The 18,417-nt window shown below is 53.8% G+C and overlaps 4 protein-coding genes across 4 annotated transcripts; 1 reads left to right on the plus strand and 3 right to left on the minus strand.

Moving 5' to 3' along the window:
• Window positions 1–291: 291 nt before the first annotated feature.
• J4E87_002881 (uncharacterized protein) lies at window positions 292–3,058 on the minus strand (the record flags this gene model as incomplete). The annotated part of the gene is made up of 2 exons (XM_049374515.1): window positions 292–3,014; window positions 3,055–3,058. The coding sequence occupies 2 exons, from the start codon at window positions 3,056–3,058 to the stop codon at window positions 292–294; spliced, it is 2,727 nt and encodes a 908-aa protein (XP_049235506.1).
• A 2,344-nt stretch (window positions 3,059–5,402) lies between these two features.
• J4E87_002882 (uncharacterized protein) lies at window positions 5,403–6,079 on the plus strand (the record flags this gene model as incomplete). The annotated part of the gene is made up of 2 exons (XM_049374516.1): window positions 5,403–5,694; window positions 5,775–6,079. 2 exons carry the CDS (start codon window positions 5,403–5,405, stop codon window positions 6,077–6,079), a joined length of 597 nt encoding a protein of 198 aa, XP_049235507.1.
• A 2,744-nt stretch (window positions 6,080–8,823) lies between these two features.
• On the minus strand, window positions 8,824–10,289 carry J4E87_002883 (uncharacterized protein; the record flags this gene model as incomplete). The annotated part of the gene is made up of 4 exons (XM_049374517.1): window positions 8,824–9,461; window positions 9,516–9,689; window positions 9,752–10,076; window positions 10,134–10,289. 4 exons carry the CDS (start codon window positions 10,287–10,289, stop codon window positions 8,824–8,826), a joined length of 1,293 nt encoding a protein of 430 aa, XP_049235508.1.
• A 994-nt stretch (window positions 10,290–11,283) lies between these two features.
• On the minus strand, window positions 11,284–14,436 carry J4E87_002884 (uncharacterized protein; the record flags this gene model as incomplete). The annotated part of the gene is made up of 6 exons (XM_049374518.1): window positions 11,284–11,768; window positions 11,823–12,630; window positions 12,683–13,275; window positions 13,325–13,491; window positions 13,537–14,188; window positions 14,238–14,436. 6 exons carry the CDS (start codon window positions 14,434–14,436, stop codon window positions 11,284–11,286), a joined length of 2,904 nt encoding a protein of 967 aa, XP_049235509.1.
• Between the last annotated feature and the right edge of the window lie 3,981 nt (window positions 14,437–18,417).

Genomic DNA, 18,417 nt, shown 5'->3' on the forward strand with positions numbered 1-18,417 from the left:
GACCTCTGAGGAGGAAGACTCCGCTTCCTACAACCCCTCGTCTATATCCCTCTCATTATTACCATACTATACATTCCGTGAACTTCGTTCTATTCAATAAGTTCTTTGCGCCGTCGTGCCCAAATGCCGTGATACCCATGAATCCGTAATTCGGTTAAAGAAAATACCTCCAAACGCCGATGCTAAAAGTCGATTGTGTTGTGTTGTGCGAGACTCGTGAAATACGAGTATAAATGTGTGTGATCGTGAAATGCGTTTCGTTCGTCGTGTACGATCGTTGCTGCCAGAGTCTTAGACTTGACTCGTCCAGCTCTTCCTCTTGTTGTTGTTCTGCTCTTCCCAGATAACAAGCTCGCGACCACTCCTTTCTCCACCGCGATGTACGCGGTCGATGCCGAGATGCTCGAGACCATCACGTCCGACGTGGATACCGAAGCCATAACGAATCTTCTGTGGGTCGGTGTAGGAGTTGTGCTTCTCGTTCTTGCGTTCCTTCCTCGTCTTCTTGTCGCCTAGAGCGGGTTCGGCGGCTGGCTCGTTACGGAGGTTGTTGCGCGAAGGACGGACGAGCGAGAGGGCGGACCGCGCCCATGTGCGTTCCGCGTAGGTGCTTCCCATTAGCCTTGCGACGAGCTCGGGCTTTGTCTGGGGTCGGGAAAAGGCGCGGTCGGCGAGGATGGGGGATTGGTAGACCCAGCTGATTATCTCGGAGAGCGTGTTGCTGCGGTGGGGAAGGGCGGCTCGGCGACGGCCTGGGATGAGAGCGAGGAGGCTGACGCCGTAGAGGGCGAGGAAGAAGCAGAGTGCGTAGTATCCTGCGAGCTCCGCTGCGACACGGACCACGTCGTCGTTGCCGTAGTATTGCGTCCAGAAGCAGCCTCCAGCGAGGATGGGCAGAGTGCAGGATGTCAACGAGACAAAGGAGAGAACAGCTGTTTGCCAGTGTTTGTTCTCGAGTGCCGCCAAAGTGGCGGAGAAAGGTAGGCGGCAGGCATAGTCGACCAGAAGAGAAGCCTCAGCGGTAGCTCCGCCTTTGGAGGAGAGCGCCATGTAGGGCTGAAGGACCCGAAGAGAGTAATCCAGAGATAACAAAGCCAAGAAGAGGAAGTTGGCGATCAGAGCCGGAATGAAGGAGTAGAGGAAGTTTGACGCGGAGAAGCCGTCTGCGCCAGTGCGAGCGAAGACCTGGGGCAGGAATCCAAGGCGGACGGCGCTGTTGACAAAACTAACAACGAAGAAAGCGACCAGCAATACAGCGGCAATGACGATCCACGCAATGACCGAAGTGTCCTTCAGGTACCAGGGAAGAAATCGTAGTCGCACGCTGGGGTTGCGGATGTCGGTGCGGATGGTGAAGTCGTTGCCCTGGGTCGGGTCGAGATTGGTGCGCTCAGCTCCCTTCTCAGTAATACGTCCTTCTTGGACTGAGAACCTCCGAATTCCAGCACCCTCTTCGCCGATGCCGTAGAAGACGTCACTGGGCCTCGTTGTAGTCGTCCAGTACCCAATACGGTCCGCGCGGTTGCTAACTAGATGCCAGTCGCCCTTCTCAAATGTCTCGGAGTTGTTGTAATCCGTGAGGTTGTTCGAGCGCTCAAGAAGCGAGATGATATCGGCAAGAGATCGAGGGTCCCATTTCAAGCCAGTCGGGTTGCGGGTCAGGAAGAGCAGCATGTAGATCAATACGGCAATCAACAGGATGTAAAGAACAACAACGGTCCAGACAACGCCCTGAACGGCTACCCATCGCCAGACACTGCGGCCCACGTCATATCGTACGTTGTAGGCGGAAGCAAGAAGGGGTATTGTCCAAGTAAACAGCCATGACACGAAGAAGAAAACACCGACACCGGGGTGTCCGGCGCGGAAATGCTCAAAGTTAGGCCATACGAACTGCATCGGGTACAGTCGGAGGAAGACAGCCTCAGAGCGCATGTGGAAAGAGTCCGAAGCCATGGAGATGAAAGGTATGAGGCGCTGGGTAGCGGTCTGGATCTGGATGAGCCATAGAAGTAGGAGCATTCCTAGGAGGGTTGGGAGGTATTCGAAGACAAAGTAGCGGTTGTCGCCAAATGCGTTGTAGTCCCACAGGCCGTTGCCATCGTCGCGGTTGGAGTAGACGGCTGAAAAGATCAAGGCTGCAAGCATTAGAAGACACAAGAAGATGTACAGGCCTAGCCAGAATGGGCGAAGGATAGCCGGGAGGAAGTGCAGTGGCGCATGTTGGGTATGTGCGACGAAGACGTCGTTTTGTGTCCGGGAAGGGGACGGTGAATGTTGGGGCCTGTACTGTTGGGTTGGGTGATGTGGGTCGTAAGGCTGTGTAGTGGCCATGGGTGCTGGGGCTTTCGCAAGCGGTGTGGACGAATTCCTCAAGGGCTTCCGTGGTATTTGTTGTGACATCCTCTGCTGTGTGCGTTGCTCCTGCGCCATGTATCCAAGGCCATTGTCGTGCACAATCCTGTCGACGGGGTAGTCATCTTCGTCGTCCTCTGGTCGGACCTCTGGGTATATCCTCGATCCTCGGACCTCTTCGTCGCGTGTGAGTTGGTCGATGGCGAATCGAATGTAGGGTGTGGTATCCTGGCCGGGTGTGGTCACCTGGGATTCGGCGTCCATGTTGTATGACTGGGAGCGCCTCGCGTCTCGCGTGTCTGGTCTCGACTCCTCTGCGATGGTAGACACAGCAGGCGACTGAGGGCGTCCGTGTGTGAAGGAAGGCTGAGGCTGCTGTCTTGGGACACCAACACCTCGCAGAGACGTTATCGGGATGTCAGTGTGTGGCACCAACTGCTCATGACTCTGTGCCGGTGTGCGGGAGGAAGGCGGTGTCTGGTAGAGAGGCCTGCGCTCGTCGCTCGAACTGGACGCGTGCTCTGACGCGCTGTAGTAGCCCTCAGAAGCAGCGAGGGAAGCAGCAACGCTCTGCTGCGAGGTTTGATGGGATAGTTGAGGCTGCGAGACTGGCACCTCTGTCAGCATGATGCGTGTCTGGGATGGCTGGTGCAGCTCACCTACCGTTGGTTTGCTTGAGTTGGAATTCAGGCTCCACACTCATATCTTCTTCGGTACACTAATCAAGTGGAGCTGTTCAGGAATGTAGCATTATGAAGATATTTTGGCGGTGGGAGTGGATAAGTTTTCTACTCGAGATGGCGGGTGCGTGCAACTGCCTACCAACCACCCGAATATGCGGAGGCTGGTCTCATCACGGCTGGGATCACACTGGCGCGACGCATGTATCAAGTACTCGTTGGAACCGGGAATGAACAAGTTTCTCGCGTCTACCACATATCATTCGCCGGATCATGTTGCGGTATGCTTGCTGTGTTGTCACTCGAGATAGCTTCCATGCTTCCCCGCGACGATGATGTACTAGCGCCAGCCGCCAGCCTCAGACGAGACCGGGAGGCTCGTGCGCACGACACGTCCATTTCAACGCGACATCCCCACGGCGATTTCCATTATGGTGCCTGGTACACATCAAGCAACGCTTCTTAGCTACATTTCTTACCATTGAGTCTTTTGCGACAACTTGTTGCGATGACTTTCTTCTTCAACGATCCCGCCCGCCCTTTTCACTTACCATCCCAGCCATCCAAACCTAGTCTTCCGCAATCACAAACGCCTCAATCGTGGCGGACTTCAGTTATCTCATGAAGCTTGTAGCTGGCTCGCCGCGCGAAAGCATGCGTCGAAACAAAGGTGTTGATTTGATGCTGCCGACCGCATCCACTTGGACAGAACGCGCTGCGCTGGTCGTAGGTAGCCACGACGATACGTTCTACTTCCTCATAGCAAACTGTACCATCAAGGTACTGCCTGCTCCTGCCCAACTCCGATAACACAATCAGCCTGGACTGATGTGTCGACTGCGACTCCAAAGCTTAACCGTCTAACCTGTTCCGGCAAGCGTAATGCGCTGTTCACTGCTGAGGGTTCCACATGGATATCAGTCTGGACTTAGATGTTCCAACTACGTAATACTGTCTCTACTTGATGCCCGCGCCATCTGGAGTACCGACACAAACTTTTATTGACCTCAGCCGTCGGGAGCGGAACGAATCCGCCAAGCGAGCTGTTTACAGCTGGGGTACCCGAGCAGCCGCATCGTCTCCCTAGCTCGGCGAACACACGTCTTGTCGCATCATGTCGCGAGTCCGTATCTGCGGAAACGACTTCTCAGACCCCGGTCAAACTCCAGAAACCTCTCGGGGCAACGTTGGCTCCTGCTGACATCCTGTGGGGTCGGCGCGGGCTGCTGTTGAGAAACGGCCCCATGCCCTAGGCGCGGCCTGGTTGTCATTTCGATTAAGGACGCCACCAAAAGGGGATGATTTTGCGATTGCAACTCAGCTCCGCCGCCTTATGTGGGCCTGAAGTTTACTGCTGGTCATTTGATCGAGTGTCTCAAGAGATGGAAGACAATGGGCTTATATTTCGTCATGTCTTGTAGCAGGTGTGGTAAGGCCATCATAGCATCGCGTGTACTTTCCGTCATACACACCGTTCCTTCCGCGATGGGAAAATGCTGTGCTGAGGCTCTGGCGCTCAGATCGATCCCTGCCACGGGGTACGGGTCGGGCTCTAGGCTCGTCAATCCTTCGCTTACTTCCCTTCAGCTGCTAACGCGAAGTATGAACAAGCTTCTGACATGCCACCAAAATACATCACATATCGCAAGCCACCATAGTGCAGAGGGTCTACCATACCCCATTCGATCACGCGCCGTGTTCGATTGGTGGGTGTTGTGTGCGGTGTCTTCCTGTGGTGTCACCGATCAGGTAACGCCTCGTTCAGGCATTCCTTGTGCGTGCTTGGAGACATGGAGATACATGTTTGTCGGAGTCCGTGTGCTGTTCATCGCTGAAGTAGCTGCTCTTTGCCCCGTTCTTTGCGATCTCCACTGTCTTCTTTCCAGTGTCGGCTGCGTTTACTCTTGCTTGATCTCATCTTTGCTTTTGCGCCGTTGGGTTCGCAATAATACACTTCCCTTGGACAGACATATCCAAAGGCTTTATTAATATAGGACGTACCCTCAGCATGTCTAACTCATCATTCTACGACTTTCACTGCCCGACCGGAGGCAAGTGGTAAGGAAGATCTCAGACTTCAGAGCGGCGCAGATACTAACAGACTATAGGTATGCTTGCTCTACTGGAAGCAAATTCGTCGGTTGCTGCGGAGCTAATCCTTGTGTCAACGGCTGCCAGCAAGGAAACATCCGTGCCGGTGGCTACAACATCTCACATTACGGCGAATGGCCAGGCGCTTCTTGTTCACAAGGCAGCGATTTCTACACATGCAGCGCAGGAGACTCTTTCTGGGGATGTTGCAAGACAAATCCATGCGCAGCGACCCCACCGGCTACATGCGCCTCGGGAGACCTAACACCTGCCTTCATGGGTCAGCCAGGTGAATTCAGCTTCTATGCTTCAGATGTCCCGAGTCCAACTCCAAGCGAAACCTCAACTGGAAGCCCCTCGAAGAGTAAGACTGGCGCCATTGCTGGTGGAGTTGTCGGAGGCGTCGCCGCTCTTGCCATCATTGGGCTGATCGCCTTCTTCATCCTCCGCAAGAGTCGCAACAAGAAGTCTGCCGAAGGCGAAATGGGCGCAGCAGCCATGGTCCCAATGATGAACAACGAGAAGCATGACCACAACAGGCACTCATCACATTTCGACGGCCAATCACGTACGTTCTTCTCCATGATCCATCTCATAGTATGCTAACATCCCCAATAGCACCTCCCACATATACCTCTCCTGTCCAAGATCCTTACCAACAGGACTACCAGACCAAGGGCCAGCAATCATACGTCCAATACGCCAGCCACGCAAGCGAACCCCAAGAGCTCCCGACAGAGGTCTCTTCGCCCAACCGATACTCTGAACTTCCCGCCGGTGCATCGGATGATGTAGATACTCGGCGATTCTCCGAGCTTCCTGCCGAGGCACGGCCTGGCCCTTCTGAGCTGGAGTCACCGCAGACTTCACCTATGCCGGTGCAAGGCGAGTTCTCCAGCGACAGGACGAAGCGCGCCAGCCGAGCTCAAGGGCTGGGCGTAATGACCGAGTGACCATCTTCGTCGAGGATTTAGTCGCGCGAAGATATCCTCATCAGAGGGAAGATGATGTGCATTCGCTTTATGTTGTTGTAATTGGGAGGTTCCGTTGTAATCTGTACTCGCGTATCATACCCATTCTTGCCCACGAAATGTATATATACCATCTAACAATTAACGATATTGAAAACGCAGTGAACCCAGTTTGGTGTGTATTGAGATTGCGCATCTCCTTTCTTCACACAAGGCTGGTTCGGGGCTTACTCTTACCTAATCCCACGTGCAGCTCACCCGTGCCACATTTAGAACACCAAGACCGCCTTCCTCTGCGTCTCGAGGTCTCTTGTAACCAGGCGTTCAGCAACTGTTTGAGCATTTTCCTTCATATTACTACCCCGCGATTACCACGGAACGTGATAGTGTGTACCGTCCAAATGTGCAACCCACAAGCTTCCTCCCGGGAGCTAAACGTCCAGTTCCTCGATGCATCTCCCTGCGCGCATGCGACCACGCGGCAGCCACCGTCTTGACCCGACGGCCCCTCACGCCACCTCATACCTGCTCACACCTTCCATTATAATTATCAGCCCCCAGATTTGCCTATCTCAAGTTCTTCTAGCCTTCCCTCTCCCCGTCCGTCAGCATAGCGCGCCGTCGCAGCGGCCAAATATTTGGCACAGCAGGCAGTGCCAAGTAAATACGTATGAACAACGTCAGATTTCTTACTCTCAGGTAACACCCGAGCAATACCGGCCCCTATTACATGACTGCATATGCACATATTCTGGGTATCTTTGCCCTGAGTACTACGGAAAAAGATGTGGCGGGTGAGAAGTTCGGCTAAGAGTAGCATCTTACTACAATGATGGCTGAGCCGCAGGGCGGCGTTTGGGTCGAAGTGTGTGCTTTTGGGGTCTGGATCAGGTTGCAATGCAATTTCCTCGTGGTCTTTACTATCGACTGTTAGATTCGTAGTTTGAAGTTCACTGATTTTGTTGCTCGTTGCTTGGACTCGCTTTTCAGATTTATTAGACCGACCTCAGCCTCGTCGTTCCAAACTATGCCGGGTAGCCTTTTTGAGCGACAAGTCTTCTCGCCTTCCTGTCCTGCTGGAGGTACGTGGTGGTCGTGCGGCTACGGAACGTAAGTTGAAAAGTATACCTGTTGTGCTTCCAAGAGCTAACACAGTCCCAGCTTCTTCGTTGGCTGTTGTGCAAGAGATCCATGCGAAATCACCTGTGCGCAAGGGAACTTGTATCCCGGTGCCTTTGATCCAACATCATATGGAGACTTCCCGGATGCTACGTGTGGGACTGGAAGTAAATTCTACACTTGCGCCGCTGGCAGTAAGTCAAAAAGCATCGTTAGGGTTTGGGTCTATCGAAGATCCTTCAGCCAACTAGCGAAAAGATTGTATTGTTTGAACGCCATATTAACATAGCGTAGAAACATTCTGGGGATGTTGTAAAACGAATGCATGCGCCCAGTCCGGTTGTCCAGATGGTGATCTTGAACCGGCAATACTCAATCGCGACGATTTACTCAGCGCTTACCATGCGACTGGTGGTTTGAAGACAGACTCGAGCCCATCACCAACATCCGCTTCCAACAATTACGCATCAGTCACATTAGCGAACGTAGCCACGACGTCAGCCACATCAACATCGAGCACGATATCCCCGTCGAACACTGCCTCCGTTGCAACCGAAGAGACACTACCCGTCGCGGCTATAGCAGGTGGTGCAGCAGGAGGCACCTTCGCACTCGCGATAATCTCTGGATTCGTAATCTGGTTCCTATGTTCCAGGAAAAGGAAAGCCAAGACGCGCGAGAAAGAGGATGGAGCAGAGCAAAGTCTAGATATCCTACCCATATGCGTCATGGCTGAGAATCGGCAGCCGGAGCAAACTGAAGGTACGCATAATGACACTGAAACCCTCCAACAATAGTCAATGAGCTATGTGACTAACGAACAAGATATAGCACCACCATCCTACACCCCACCCACCCCAGGCGTCAACAATACTATATACAGCCCCCTCTCCCCTCTCGGCCACCACCCTCCTTCCTCCGTCTACTCCCAAGACACAAACTTCGCAGCATACGCACCCCGCGATCCAAACCATGCTATCGAGACCCCCACTTACTACGACCAACAACACCGCACCTACCCGCACATCTGGCAACCCCCACCCCAAGAACTGCCACTGACAACTGTCTCGACATCCTTCCCCACATCAGCGCTGACCAAAGCTCGTAATTCCATGTACGGAGATGTACGCGGACCATCTGAACTCCCAGGTGATGATGTGAGAAGCGAGTTGGATAGTGCAGGGCCGGAGTCGCCGGTGTTGGGCGGCAGGTGGAAGAGTGGTGGTGGCGGCGGTGGTGGTGGTGGACGTGGGACTCAACGGCAGGGTTGGATGGCGCCGAGAGATTGGGGGTTGCAAGATATGCACGCGAAGAAAGATATTTCGGATCAAGAGTTATCTGAGGAGAGGAAAAGGGAAGGAGAGGGAGATATTGGAGTGCAAAGACTGGGAGTGTTGGATGCGATTGATGAAGAAGTAGACGGGAGGGGTGGGATAAATGGGCGGACTGTTGAGATGAGAGAAGTCCGAGGGAGGAAAGAGGAGGGAGGGTTCTTCTGAACAATGTAGTTTTCTTCTAATCAGGCACGACGATCGTTCTAACAACGACCTTTGGCAGCTTCCAATCGTTCTATCAAGCCATGGCTTTATCTTGCTAAATCTCTCAGCTCAGAAAACAGTCCCATCACTCAAAATAACAATCGGACTACTCTTCGTCTGAGGCCTCTTCTCCTTCGCCACCTCCCTCCCTGCCTTCCACGTGCCCGCTTCGAGCAGCTGCGCCATACTCAATTCAACCCCCTGCATTCTCTCCAGCACCAACTTATACAATTTATCCACCAGCACCAGCGTCATTGCCCTCCATTCCACAATAGCATCATCGCCTGCAGCGAAAGAAGGGAGTCCACTTCCGTCCGACGTAGCTTTAAGACCGCGCTCCAAAGACGCAGGTTTCAGTGTTAGGACGCCTAGATCGACGAATAGACCACCGTTACGGTATTCGGGGAGGGCGGTCATAGAGGACATGTTCTTCCAAGATAGGGAGAGGATGCGTGTGAAGGGCACGGTAAGGGAGTAGGCGAGCCATTGGGTTAGTTTGTGGAAGGGCTGGATGAAGGTGCTTTCGTCTGCGTTGGCATCTTTGGATTGCGTCTTCAGTGTGGACAAGGGCCATGCGTCGCCGAGGGCTTGGCCGTTTACTACGGTGCGGTCTTGTGGCCAGATGGGGATTAACAGATTTTGGAGGACGTCCCAGAAGGTGAGGATGTCGAGGGTTGAGGGGTCAGAGGTAGTGGTCTTCATGTAGTCTGTTTTGAATTTGTTAATTACTGGCATGGGGATGGCTTTGGTAGGGGACGTACCAACGACATTGCCTGGACGGCCTTGTTCACCAAAGATGGCGGGTTGGGAGAGAAGGGATTTTCCTAGACTGCGGAGAAGGTTGGCTCGGGAGTCTACGCCTAGCATGGGGTTACTGGAGGAGATTTGGAAGCCTTCTGCAAGGGCCTCAGTTTTGAGGTCCTGGAGTCCCTTTCCTATACGTAGCTCAGTTAGCTGAGTCTCTTCCAACCATCCTAGCATGAACACGAATACTTACCATCAACAATCGGCCCCCCATCCTTCTTCGCAGCAAAGCCCAAGCTCTTAAACATATACAAACTCGCTACTGCAATACCCTCACTCCTCTCATACTCTTTTCCCGCACCAGGTTCCACATATCGCCAATGATCTCCAGCTCCAGCATCCAACAGAACCGAAACGAAGAAAAGGTCGATCAGCCGACGCGTAATTTCAAGTTCGTCGCACCCATGCTTTTTCCATTCATCGAGGAGGTCGGCAATGCGGGGAACGCCGCCAACTTCAAAGTGTTGCCAGCGCCCGTGAGGTGGGATGGTGTGGAATTTATCGGGACCAAAGTCGCGCTTGTGAGTTTTAGATCAGCTTTTCCATGAAAAAACTTGATAGGTTGGAGAACAAACCTTGATGACAGAAGTCACATAATCCGCTGCTTCGCCCAGACGTTCCTCGTGCACATCAAAGTGGCTCAGCTTGCCTGCTTCGGCAGCCTCTCCTACGATCTTGGCACGCTCTCGCACCGCGGAAAGGGAAAGTAGGTATTTGACTTTGTCGTCCATGTTTGTGTTGCTCAAGGATGAAGAGAAGTTTGTAGGTTTCTGGTATGTCGAGGAGTAGGTGTTGTCAGGCAAGTGGGGTTTAGCGCCGCACTACACCGCTTGCACTGGCCCGAATTAGGTAGTTATGTGCTACGAGGACCACTTTTACGGTAGTAACTCGTGACCATGATAAGGGCGTCGGCGTTTGCCGATGGTCATCTTCTGTGAATAAGACGTGCTGACGACGATAATTTCGTTTGCTTGACGATGCGCGCAAAGATGGTTGCGTACAACAAATGAGTTGAGAATTGAGAATATACATTTCATTATGGGTTTTCGTCATGAGTTCGCTGGGCGGCGCAGCCAAGCTTAGGATAATAGCCGCTGTGTCCATGTCTACGAATATCGGAGAGGAGTAGCTATACACTCTCTTCTCCTGCCAACTCTTCAGCTAGTGTTCTTATGCGACAATGTCGTGGTTGCACCGTTCCATAGCCTGCCCAATGTCCGACACCGTCTCCTGCTCGTAACAACCACAAAGCCGCGTAAACAAATGCGTCCCTTTGGTCGCGAAAAAGAAACAATAGAATCAGACCTCCCTAACTATAGAGGCCGAACAGCCCGACGAGCAGCGACTGCCATCAATATGCATCAGCGCCCCACCGAAATGAAGGTAGCCGACAAAGGAAGAGAGAAAATGTAGAGAGGAGCCTGGTATCCCAGATGCAAGCGCGCTGGAGCAAGATACGATCGAAGACTCGCCCAAAGTTACCCGAAGGTGAAATAAGTGAACCTCAAATGATTGGTACACCAACGCTTTCCGATGGCATGCCATGCGCAAGAGGTATCAAATCCAGGAATTGCCAGAGACGAAGGAAACCCAAAAGCAGGTGCCACAGAGACCCAGGACTGCTTTTGAAGTGGTATGTTGAGACTAAAGGAAATACCGTGGTATCGGATGCGGCGTTGGTCATTAATGTAAGGTCAATAGAGGCGTAGAAAGGTATTAGTGAAATCAATCGTCGCTGTTGAGTGATCGCCCAGGATCGCTCGTCTGTGGTGTGCGCAGCTGAGAGGAGCTACCGAAGCTAGACAACTGCTTCTCGGGCTCCTTATGGCTGTTGGGCTTTCGTTTGAAGAAGCTCATAATCTTCCCCGTCGTTGTCTTCCTGCCGGGGCTAGAGCATGTGGGCGAGGTAGTCGTCGAGTCGCTGTTCGGAGGAGGCACCAGTGAGTCCGGCATAACTTCCCTCAGCGGAGCCCGTCCGTCCGCGTCGCCGTTCCTAACATCCCGAGGGCGTCGCTTGGTGCTCACGTGTCGCCACCAGCTCGAGTCGCGCGACACATCTGAGCGTGTGGCGTTACTGTCAGCACTCAATTTGTTGCCGGTGTCCCATTGCTGCAGCTTTGAGCCATCAAAGTTTCCATTTGCCGCCTGAGAGAGATCGACCTGGGAGTGGCTTTGTGACGACGGCTGTTGCGCGGGGTAAGGGTCGAGAACTTTTCCATAATTAGCTCATGTGCCATGACGGGTCTGAAGTGATGTTTACTCACCTTGACTACGCCTGGCCTGGGAAGGAGCTGTGACTGGCCTAACACCAAGAGACTCCCTCTCCTTCTTTGGTGACGAAGACCTCGTCAAAGTGTCCTTACGGTCAGTCTTTGACCGATCGTCAGAACCTGAAGCTTGCCCTTTCTGTTCGGACGAGTTTGGTGTCTGAGTCACCAGGATCGCAGTGAGGCTGGGGTCTCTACTTCCTCGTCTCGACGAAGTGGCATTCTCAGCAGAGCTCATGGCTCTTTGGCCAGGAACAGCGGTCGTTGAAGATCGCCTTGAACTTTTGTCAATAATCGAAGAGGATCTTCGTGATTCAGCTGTCGCAGCTTGAATGGAGCGTATGGAGCCTGTCGATCCTCGTCGAGCCGCTTCTTCGGGAGAAATGGTCTTAATGGCACTCAGAGGTATCTTTATAGCGGGCTTGCTAGGCCCTCCAGACAAAGGACTTGGGCTCGGATCGACGGTGAAACCAGATGACAGGTAACCAAGATTCATACTCTTGCTTTTCCTTTTCCTCTGTCGTTCTTCGTCGATTTTGCTCTCCCAAACACCCTTATTGATCAGGATCTCGTCGACAGCAAAGCGCATCGCCGGTAAGATGTCCGTGACGGCTTCGAAGAGCGGCCGGGCGAAGATGTTCATGAAACCAATCTGGGATTCGCCAAGTTTGATGACGTCTTCCCGAACAGGTGGGCCACCAAACAGACATGATGGCATCGCCAGCTCCTCTTCCATGAGTCCTTGGTTGCTAAATTCGTCCGTCAGGATGTTGGCCCACCTGGCAGCGGTGTCAAATTTGCGAGCCTAAAGTGCGTCAGCTTGCAGTGCACCAGAAAGACAAGAACTCAAAACGTACCACGTTGCAGATGTCTGCGCATTTGATGAGCAGTCCACATGTCAGGTCCTTTTGTTCCTCTTGTACTTTCGCACTCCATCCGTCGACCACGCCCTTGTCATGCGCAACCTTCTGCTGCAGGTTACCCAGGTCGCTCATGTACTTGAAATGGAGGCCCATGTCTGTCGCAAGTATATTGTTGATCATGAGCTTGCGCATCGCAGCATCATTGAATGCGCTCGGCCAATAACGGCGTAATATTTGGGAGTAAGCAGCGCAGTGGAATGATTCTAGGACGGATCGATCGTTGTACAATTGCGCTAGCGGTGCGTTCAATGCGACTAGAAAAGCGTTGTTGACTCCTGGATGGCCAACATCATGTCCTATGGCGGATATCAAAAGGGTAAGCGCGTCAAAGGGCTTGAGAAGCTCAGCGATTGGCGATTTCGGGGTGGACGTGTTGGACGAATCCGAAGGATAAGGAGGCAGGGTGCCGATTCGGACGAGGAAGTGGAAGAGAGCCTGGAGCACGTCGACAACGTGACGGAAGTTGTGGTACTTGACGAACTCGTTGTAGGCAGTACGGCTGGCCAAGAGAAAGACGATCATCTCGTCTACGAATCGGTCAGCAAGCAGCAGATTTCTGGCATGAGCCGCACTTGCCTTCGGTTATCGCCCATCTTTCTAATTCGGGCATTTGTAATGCATGCTTGAGCATGACGAAAGCGCCATAGAGAAGCTCGTCATCGGTGTAGTCGTGCGCGGAGAAGGCCCAAGTACCGATGGCAGCTTCAACGACGATTTGGCGATCTACGTCGAGATGGAAATCCCTACTCAAGTCAGTGGCGGGTCGCATAGTCACCGTTTGTACATACGTAGATTCAAGCGAGTCGCCTACTGTCTCTGGATTACAGATACCAGTCATGAGATTCGACACCATCGCCTCGCGCAGATATGCGTAAGGTTTTGTGTCGTCTACTCCGACCCAAGACAGCTTCCGATTACGCTTAGTAGTCAGAAAGCTTGCTTCTTCTCGAGAGAACTCCTTCTGTAACCGATAGGCATGGACGGCCAAGCCAAGCATGCGATCCCTTGACATTGGACTCGTCAGGACGTCAACAGCGCCGGCATCCAGGTATCGCGTCAATCGAACAGTGTCGCCGAGCGAGAAAGACACCTGTAGGCCTGGAGACGGCAGCGGACCAGCTGAGGACGGCTCTTCGGTGCCTAGACCCGACAACATGACCACAGGTACAACGAGTTTGGAGAAATTCCGCGACGAGATTTCGGAGGATATGTGGGTGAGGAGGTGCATGGCGTATATATCGTCGGGTTCGCTCGTATCTAAACGTGTGAGGCGCGAGGATGTAGGCGAGGGCGTGCGCGGTTCGCGAGAAAGGCGCTTCATGCGCTGCTCTTCATCGTATGGGATGTCTATTATGACGAACGTAGGAATGCTGGATTTGGTGGACTCGATGAGCTGGGTGATCTTCTGTAGGCAGGCCCTGCCGGTGCTGCAGATGTGTACTACGAAGTGTGTTAGTAGAGGCGTGGGCGCGGGAAGAGGACGGACTACCTTCGTTAGAAATGGACAGCATCGCCTCGACATTGTCGTGCACTTCGCGCGGCGACGTCTTGCCGATAGCAAAGTAGCTCTGTCCTACATTGCCAGTCGTGGTTCGCGCGACGAGCGACTTGGACAGCGTCTCCTTCCGCACGTGCTCGTCGTTGGCCCGCCGGTCAATGTAGACAACATTGCACGCGCCATGTTCCATTGTCTCCGCCTATGTGCGGCGACCAGACAGCACTGGTCTCCAGCGCAGAGGGGAGGTTGTTGGGGAGGTGTCGCAAAATGGGGAGGACGGGTGGTCGCAGAGAGACGTCTGAACGGGTCGGACAGCGTCACGGGAGAGTGCGAGGCGGAAGCGTGGTGGATGGGGTGCAGCCGAGGGCCAATTGGCGGTCGTGAGCGCGGTGGCAGTGGACACAGGAGAGCAGCGGACAGAGTCGAGCGTCCAGAAGCGTGGGGGAGCGCAGAGATGGGACGGCGGGAGTGCGCCGGTTGGTCTGAGATGCACTCTGAAACGACGACGTCGGTGGAAGCCCCAGGGAACCCGGCGAGGCGGCGAGCGGCAGCCAGTGCACACGACACTAGATTGCAGTGTTTATTGTATACGAGGAAAGCGCAACGGGTGGATGCGACGAGGAAGGCGGGAAGCGACGTGGGAGGGCAGGCGCGACGGCGGGCGGGTGCTGGGCGCGGCTGCCTCTTGGTGTCTCTCACTCGGCGCGCGCGCAACGGGACGTGTCGAGACTCGAGCAGCGCAGCGGGCGTCCGCAGGCGATGGCTCGCAGCGTGTTTGGGGAGCGTCTTGAGCGTCTTCAGGGCGCGGGTGAGGGTTGTAGATGCATGCAGGGGCTCTAGCGGTCCTCGGTGTGTCGCATGAGCGGCACTGCTATGGGCTGCACGCTGAGCAGCATCGGGCGCACACGGTCGAGGGCAGTGAGGGCGTGGACGAGACGGGCAGAAGTCGGCTATAGGAATCGAGAGTGGTGTGGTGGAGGAGAGCAGCGGGCCTGGTCTGGCTGATTGGATCTGGGATACTCGACAAAAAGAGGCAGGCGCACTGGTGGATCCAGCCTATCCATCCACGAACCGCCCGGCTCGAAGCCCCCAAGCCTTCTGGAAGCTTTCGCGCCGTCACAGCCAAATGCTATACGAGCGCTCCGCTGCGTCAACGTCAGCCCTGCACCTGCGCTTGGCCTAGGGCGCGCTTTCATTTGCCTCCCAACGTGATCAAAGTGCCAACGTCGCCGCGCCCGCCCACTAGCTATCGCTGCGTGAAGTGCGAACCCAGAGAGCCAAGCTCACTCTGAAACGCTTCCCCAGGGGCGGCCCAGTTCCCGCCTGCGCTGCACTGATTACATACAGCACGCCCGCCCCAGCCAACTCAACCTGCTACTCGCTGTGCGCTGGCATCGCACGCCCGTCTCAATGGCTGCAGCATGCATCGCACGCCCCCCGCTGTTGCCACACAGCGTCGTCATCTGCCCGAGCAACCCCATCACGGCCCCATGCAGAAATATTCTGGAAACCGAAAGTGGCGACTCGCTGTCACGCCCTGCTGCTACTTGCCGATGCCTCGCGCACGCTATCCACGTAAGCAGCCTGGTCCGTGACCACCTCGCAGCCTTGCTCGCTCCATACACTGGATTCAGCAAGGAGCTGCCTTGACCCTGCCGAACAAACACACGATAAGGCCGTGAGGCTGCTGATCTAATTCTTGGTCAGCGGAATCCGGGGTCGTCGCCCACACGGCAGTGGCCTGCAAGTACATGACAAGTACTGACAAGCTCTGCCTGCACGACTCAGTCCGATCCCGGCGCAACTCTGATAGGCAGCTAACCTCCACAAATAGGACGGTTCTTTATAGGCTGCGGGCGTGCAGATGACTGCAAGCGGCGCCTTCGTCTGTGTTGGTACATCGCACGACCCTGCAAATACACGGCACGCATAGTACTACAAAGACCGTTCGCCATTGAGATCCACCAACGGCCCTTTAAGCCACAGACTACGGTCGACTATGTTTGAGATAGGAGAACCAACCCATTCAGCTGACATGCCATCAGGCGCCGGTTGCGCGTTGGACATGTTGACGTCCAATCGAACAATTCTGAGTCAGTTACATGTACCAAACACATGGTTCACTATCTCTGCCATGGCGCCGTCTATCTCGTCTACGTCTTACACTGCACTCATACAGAGGTAAGGTGTGAATTGCGATCGCCATAGGTGCATCGTGAAGCTCCCAGCTTCCTTCCCACAAAGGCTCACCAAATAGGAATCTACCTGGGCATGGCTTTCGTGGTGACTGCATGATGCCACGAGCATGTCCATTTGCTCACTTATCCCGTGGGTGAAGACCATATATCTAGATAGCAATTCTCTCAGTACCGAAAGACGTCTTCAAATCCATGCCAACAGTCGGGCTGATACTCGGAACTCGCGATTCTAGTAACGGAAGGACTCTTCAGTGTTGGGCTGCCGAATGTCAAGACACCAAGACATTCTCGACCCTGAACTACCGTCTATCTTCGCATAGCAATCGACATTCATTGCATTCGGAACGATTCTGATGCCATTGTCACAGATAGGGAGGCGCAGTCATGTTGACCTCTCTGTTCGGGCCGCAGTTCGTCCGGCGTTCATGTGGGGAGCACTGGATTGCCGACATGTTCGGGCTCCTGTGTGTCTTACCCCAGCGGGTATGTTTGGATGCTGGAAGTACTGCAACGTTGGTGGGATCAGAAAATGAATTCGACTGGCTTCATCCATCCACGATAGATCATATTTCTCATTCCACACTTTATATCGTGGCGGCGCTAACAACATACTCATAATCCTTCCTCAAGGGCACGATAACGCCCTGGTAAAACCTCTCCCTAAAGTCATCATTGTCGAGACTAAAAATCGAAGCTTCGAAATTACAATGTACACATCTCTGCGTAGCATCCGCATAGTTCGGCAGTTCCCGCGTACGCAACCCCTCCGCCAACCGAATTGCTATGAGATAGTCGGTGAAAGCCGTACGGTTACCTGTCGCGTCGTCGAGATCTTCCGTGGTTACAAACGTCTGCAGTGGCTTGCCGTACGAGATCTCCAGTAATGCGACGCCGAGGGCAAATATGATGCTGTTCTTTGTTATACGCATTCTTTGGCTGTGTGCTGGTGGTGGTGGTGTTGTTGCAGGGAAGTCTCGGGATATGTATGGCTGGTCGGATAGTACCGATTGACTGAGAATGCAGATGTCGTTTAGGTCCCAGGTTTCTCCTAGCCATGGTGTGTTGTGAAGTTGGTAGACGGCGGAGGCTAGAGTAAGAGCTAGCATACACTTTTCCTGGATCTGGAAGCTCTGGCTTTGCCTCTCAAGCAGCTGTTGCAAGCTTACTCTTTCATCGGTTGTGCTTGCGTTTGGTAATCGAAGAGTGTGGATGTGGTGTTTCGCGAGCTTGCTACTCATGACTCCGATGCAGCCCGGACTTGGACAGCGTTGTAATGTCGCGCACAAGTCGACGATATTCGGAGCTCTTTTCAGACACTTCCAGTGGTCGTGTGCTTTTGCGTTTGAGTGAACTATGATGCTAGGGAGCAGTGAACCGCTGCCTGGGTTTGTTATGTCGATCACATCGACAGCCTCGATCTCTACTGGGATTAACTTCCAGGCAGTGGCATGCCCAGCATGCGGTGTGCCGAAAGTGAATACAAGTTTGAAGTTGGATGGGTTTCCTGTTCCATCATTTCTTTGTATGTCAAGCCGCAGGTTCGCCTGATGTGTACTCTGACATGTGCACCTGGACGACCACCGTGTGTTGAAAGCGTCGTACAGTTTCTCCGCCTGTTGTCTGAACTTCTGGAGATACTCGGTGTTGGCTTTGCGTCTTCTTTGGAGTCGTAAGGGTTCAAGCGCAATTGCTCCTGTGGTAAGGCTGGAGATGCGGCCGATGTCCTCTTCGATGGTGGCTAGCAATTGCTTATGGTGCTTCGTCTTGAGTCCTCCTTTTATACGTATCCAAGGGTCGGCGAAGAACTTGTTTCGCGCAGCTGCATCGATACGTCCTGTTGGTGTAGTCCAAGGTGGCTGCTGCATCTTAGCAAATGCTGCTGTCTTTTCGGAGTTACCTAAGTTCACACCTGAAAGTTGACGCCTAGCTGCAGCTTCCGCGCCAAAAGATTGAGCTTCTTGTTCAGCTGCTTT

This window comes from Alternaria ethzedia (genome assembly GCF_023757985.1).
Source record: "Alternaria ethzedia strain BMP 0044 chromosome Unknown scaffold_5, whole genome shotgun sequence".
Taxonomy (NCBI): domain Eukaryota; kingdom Fungi; phylum Ascomycota; class Dothideomycetes; order Pleosporales; family Pleosporaceae; genus Alternaria; species Alternaria ethzedia.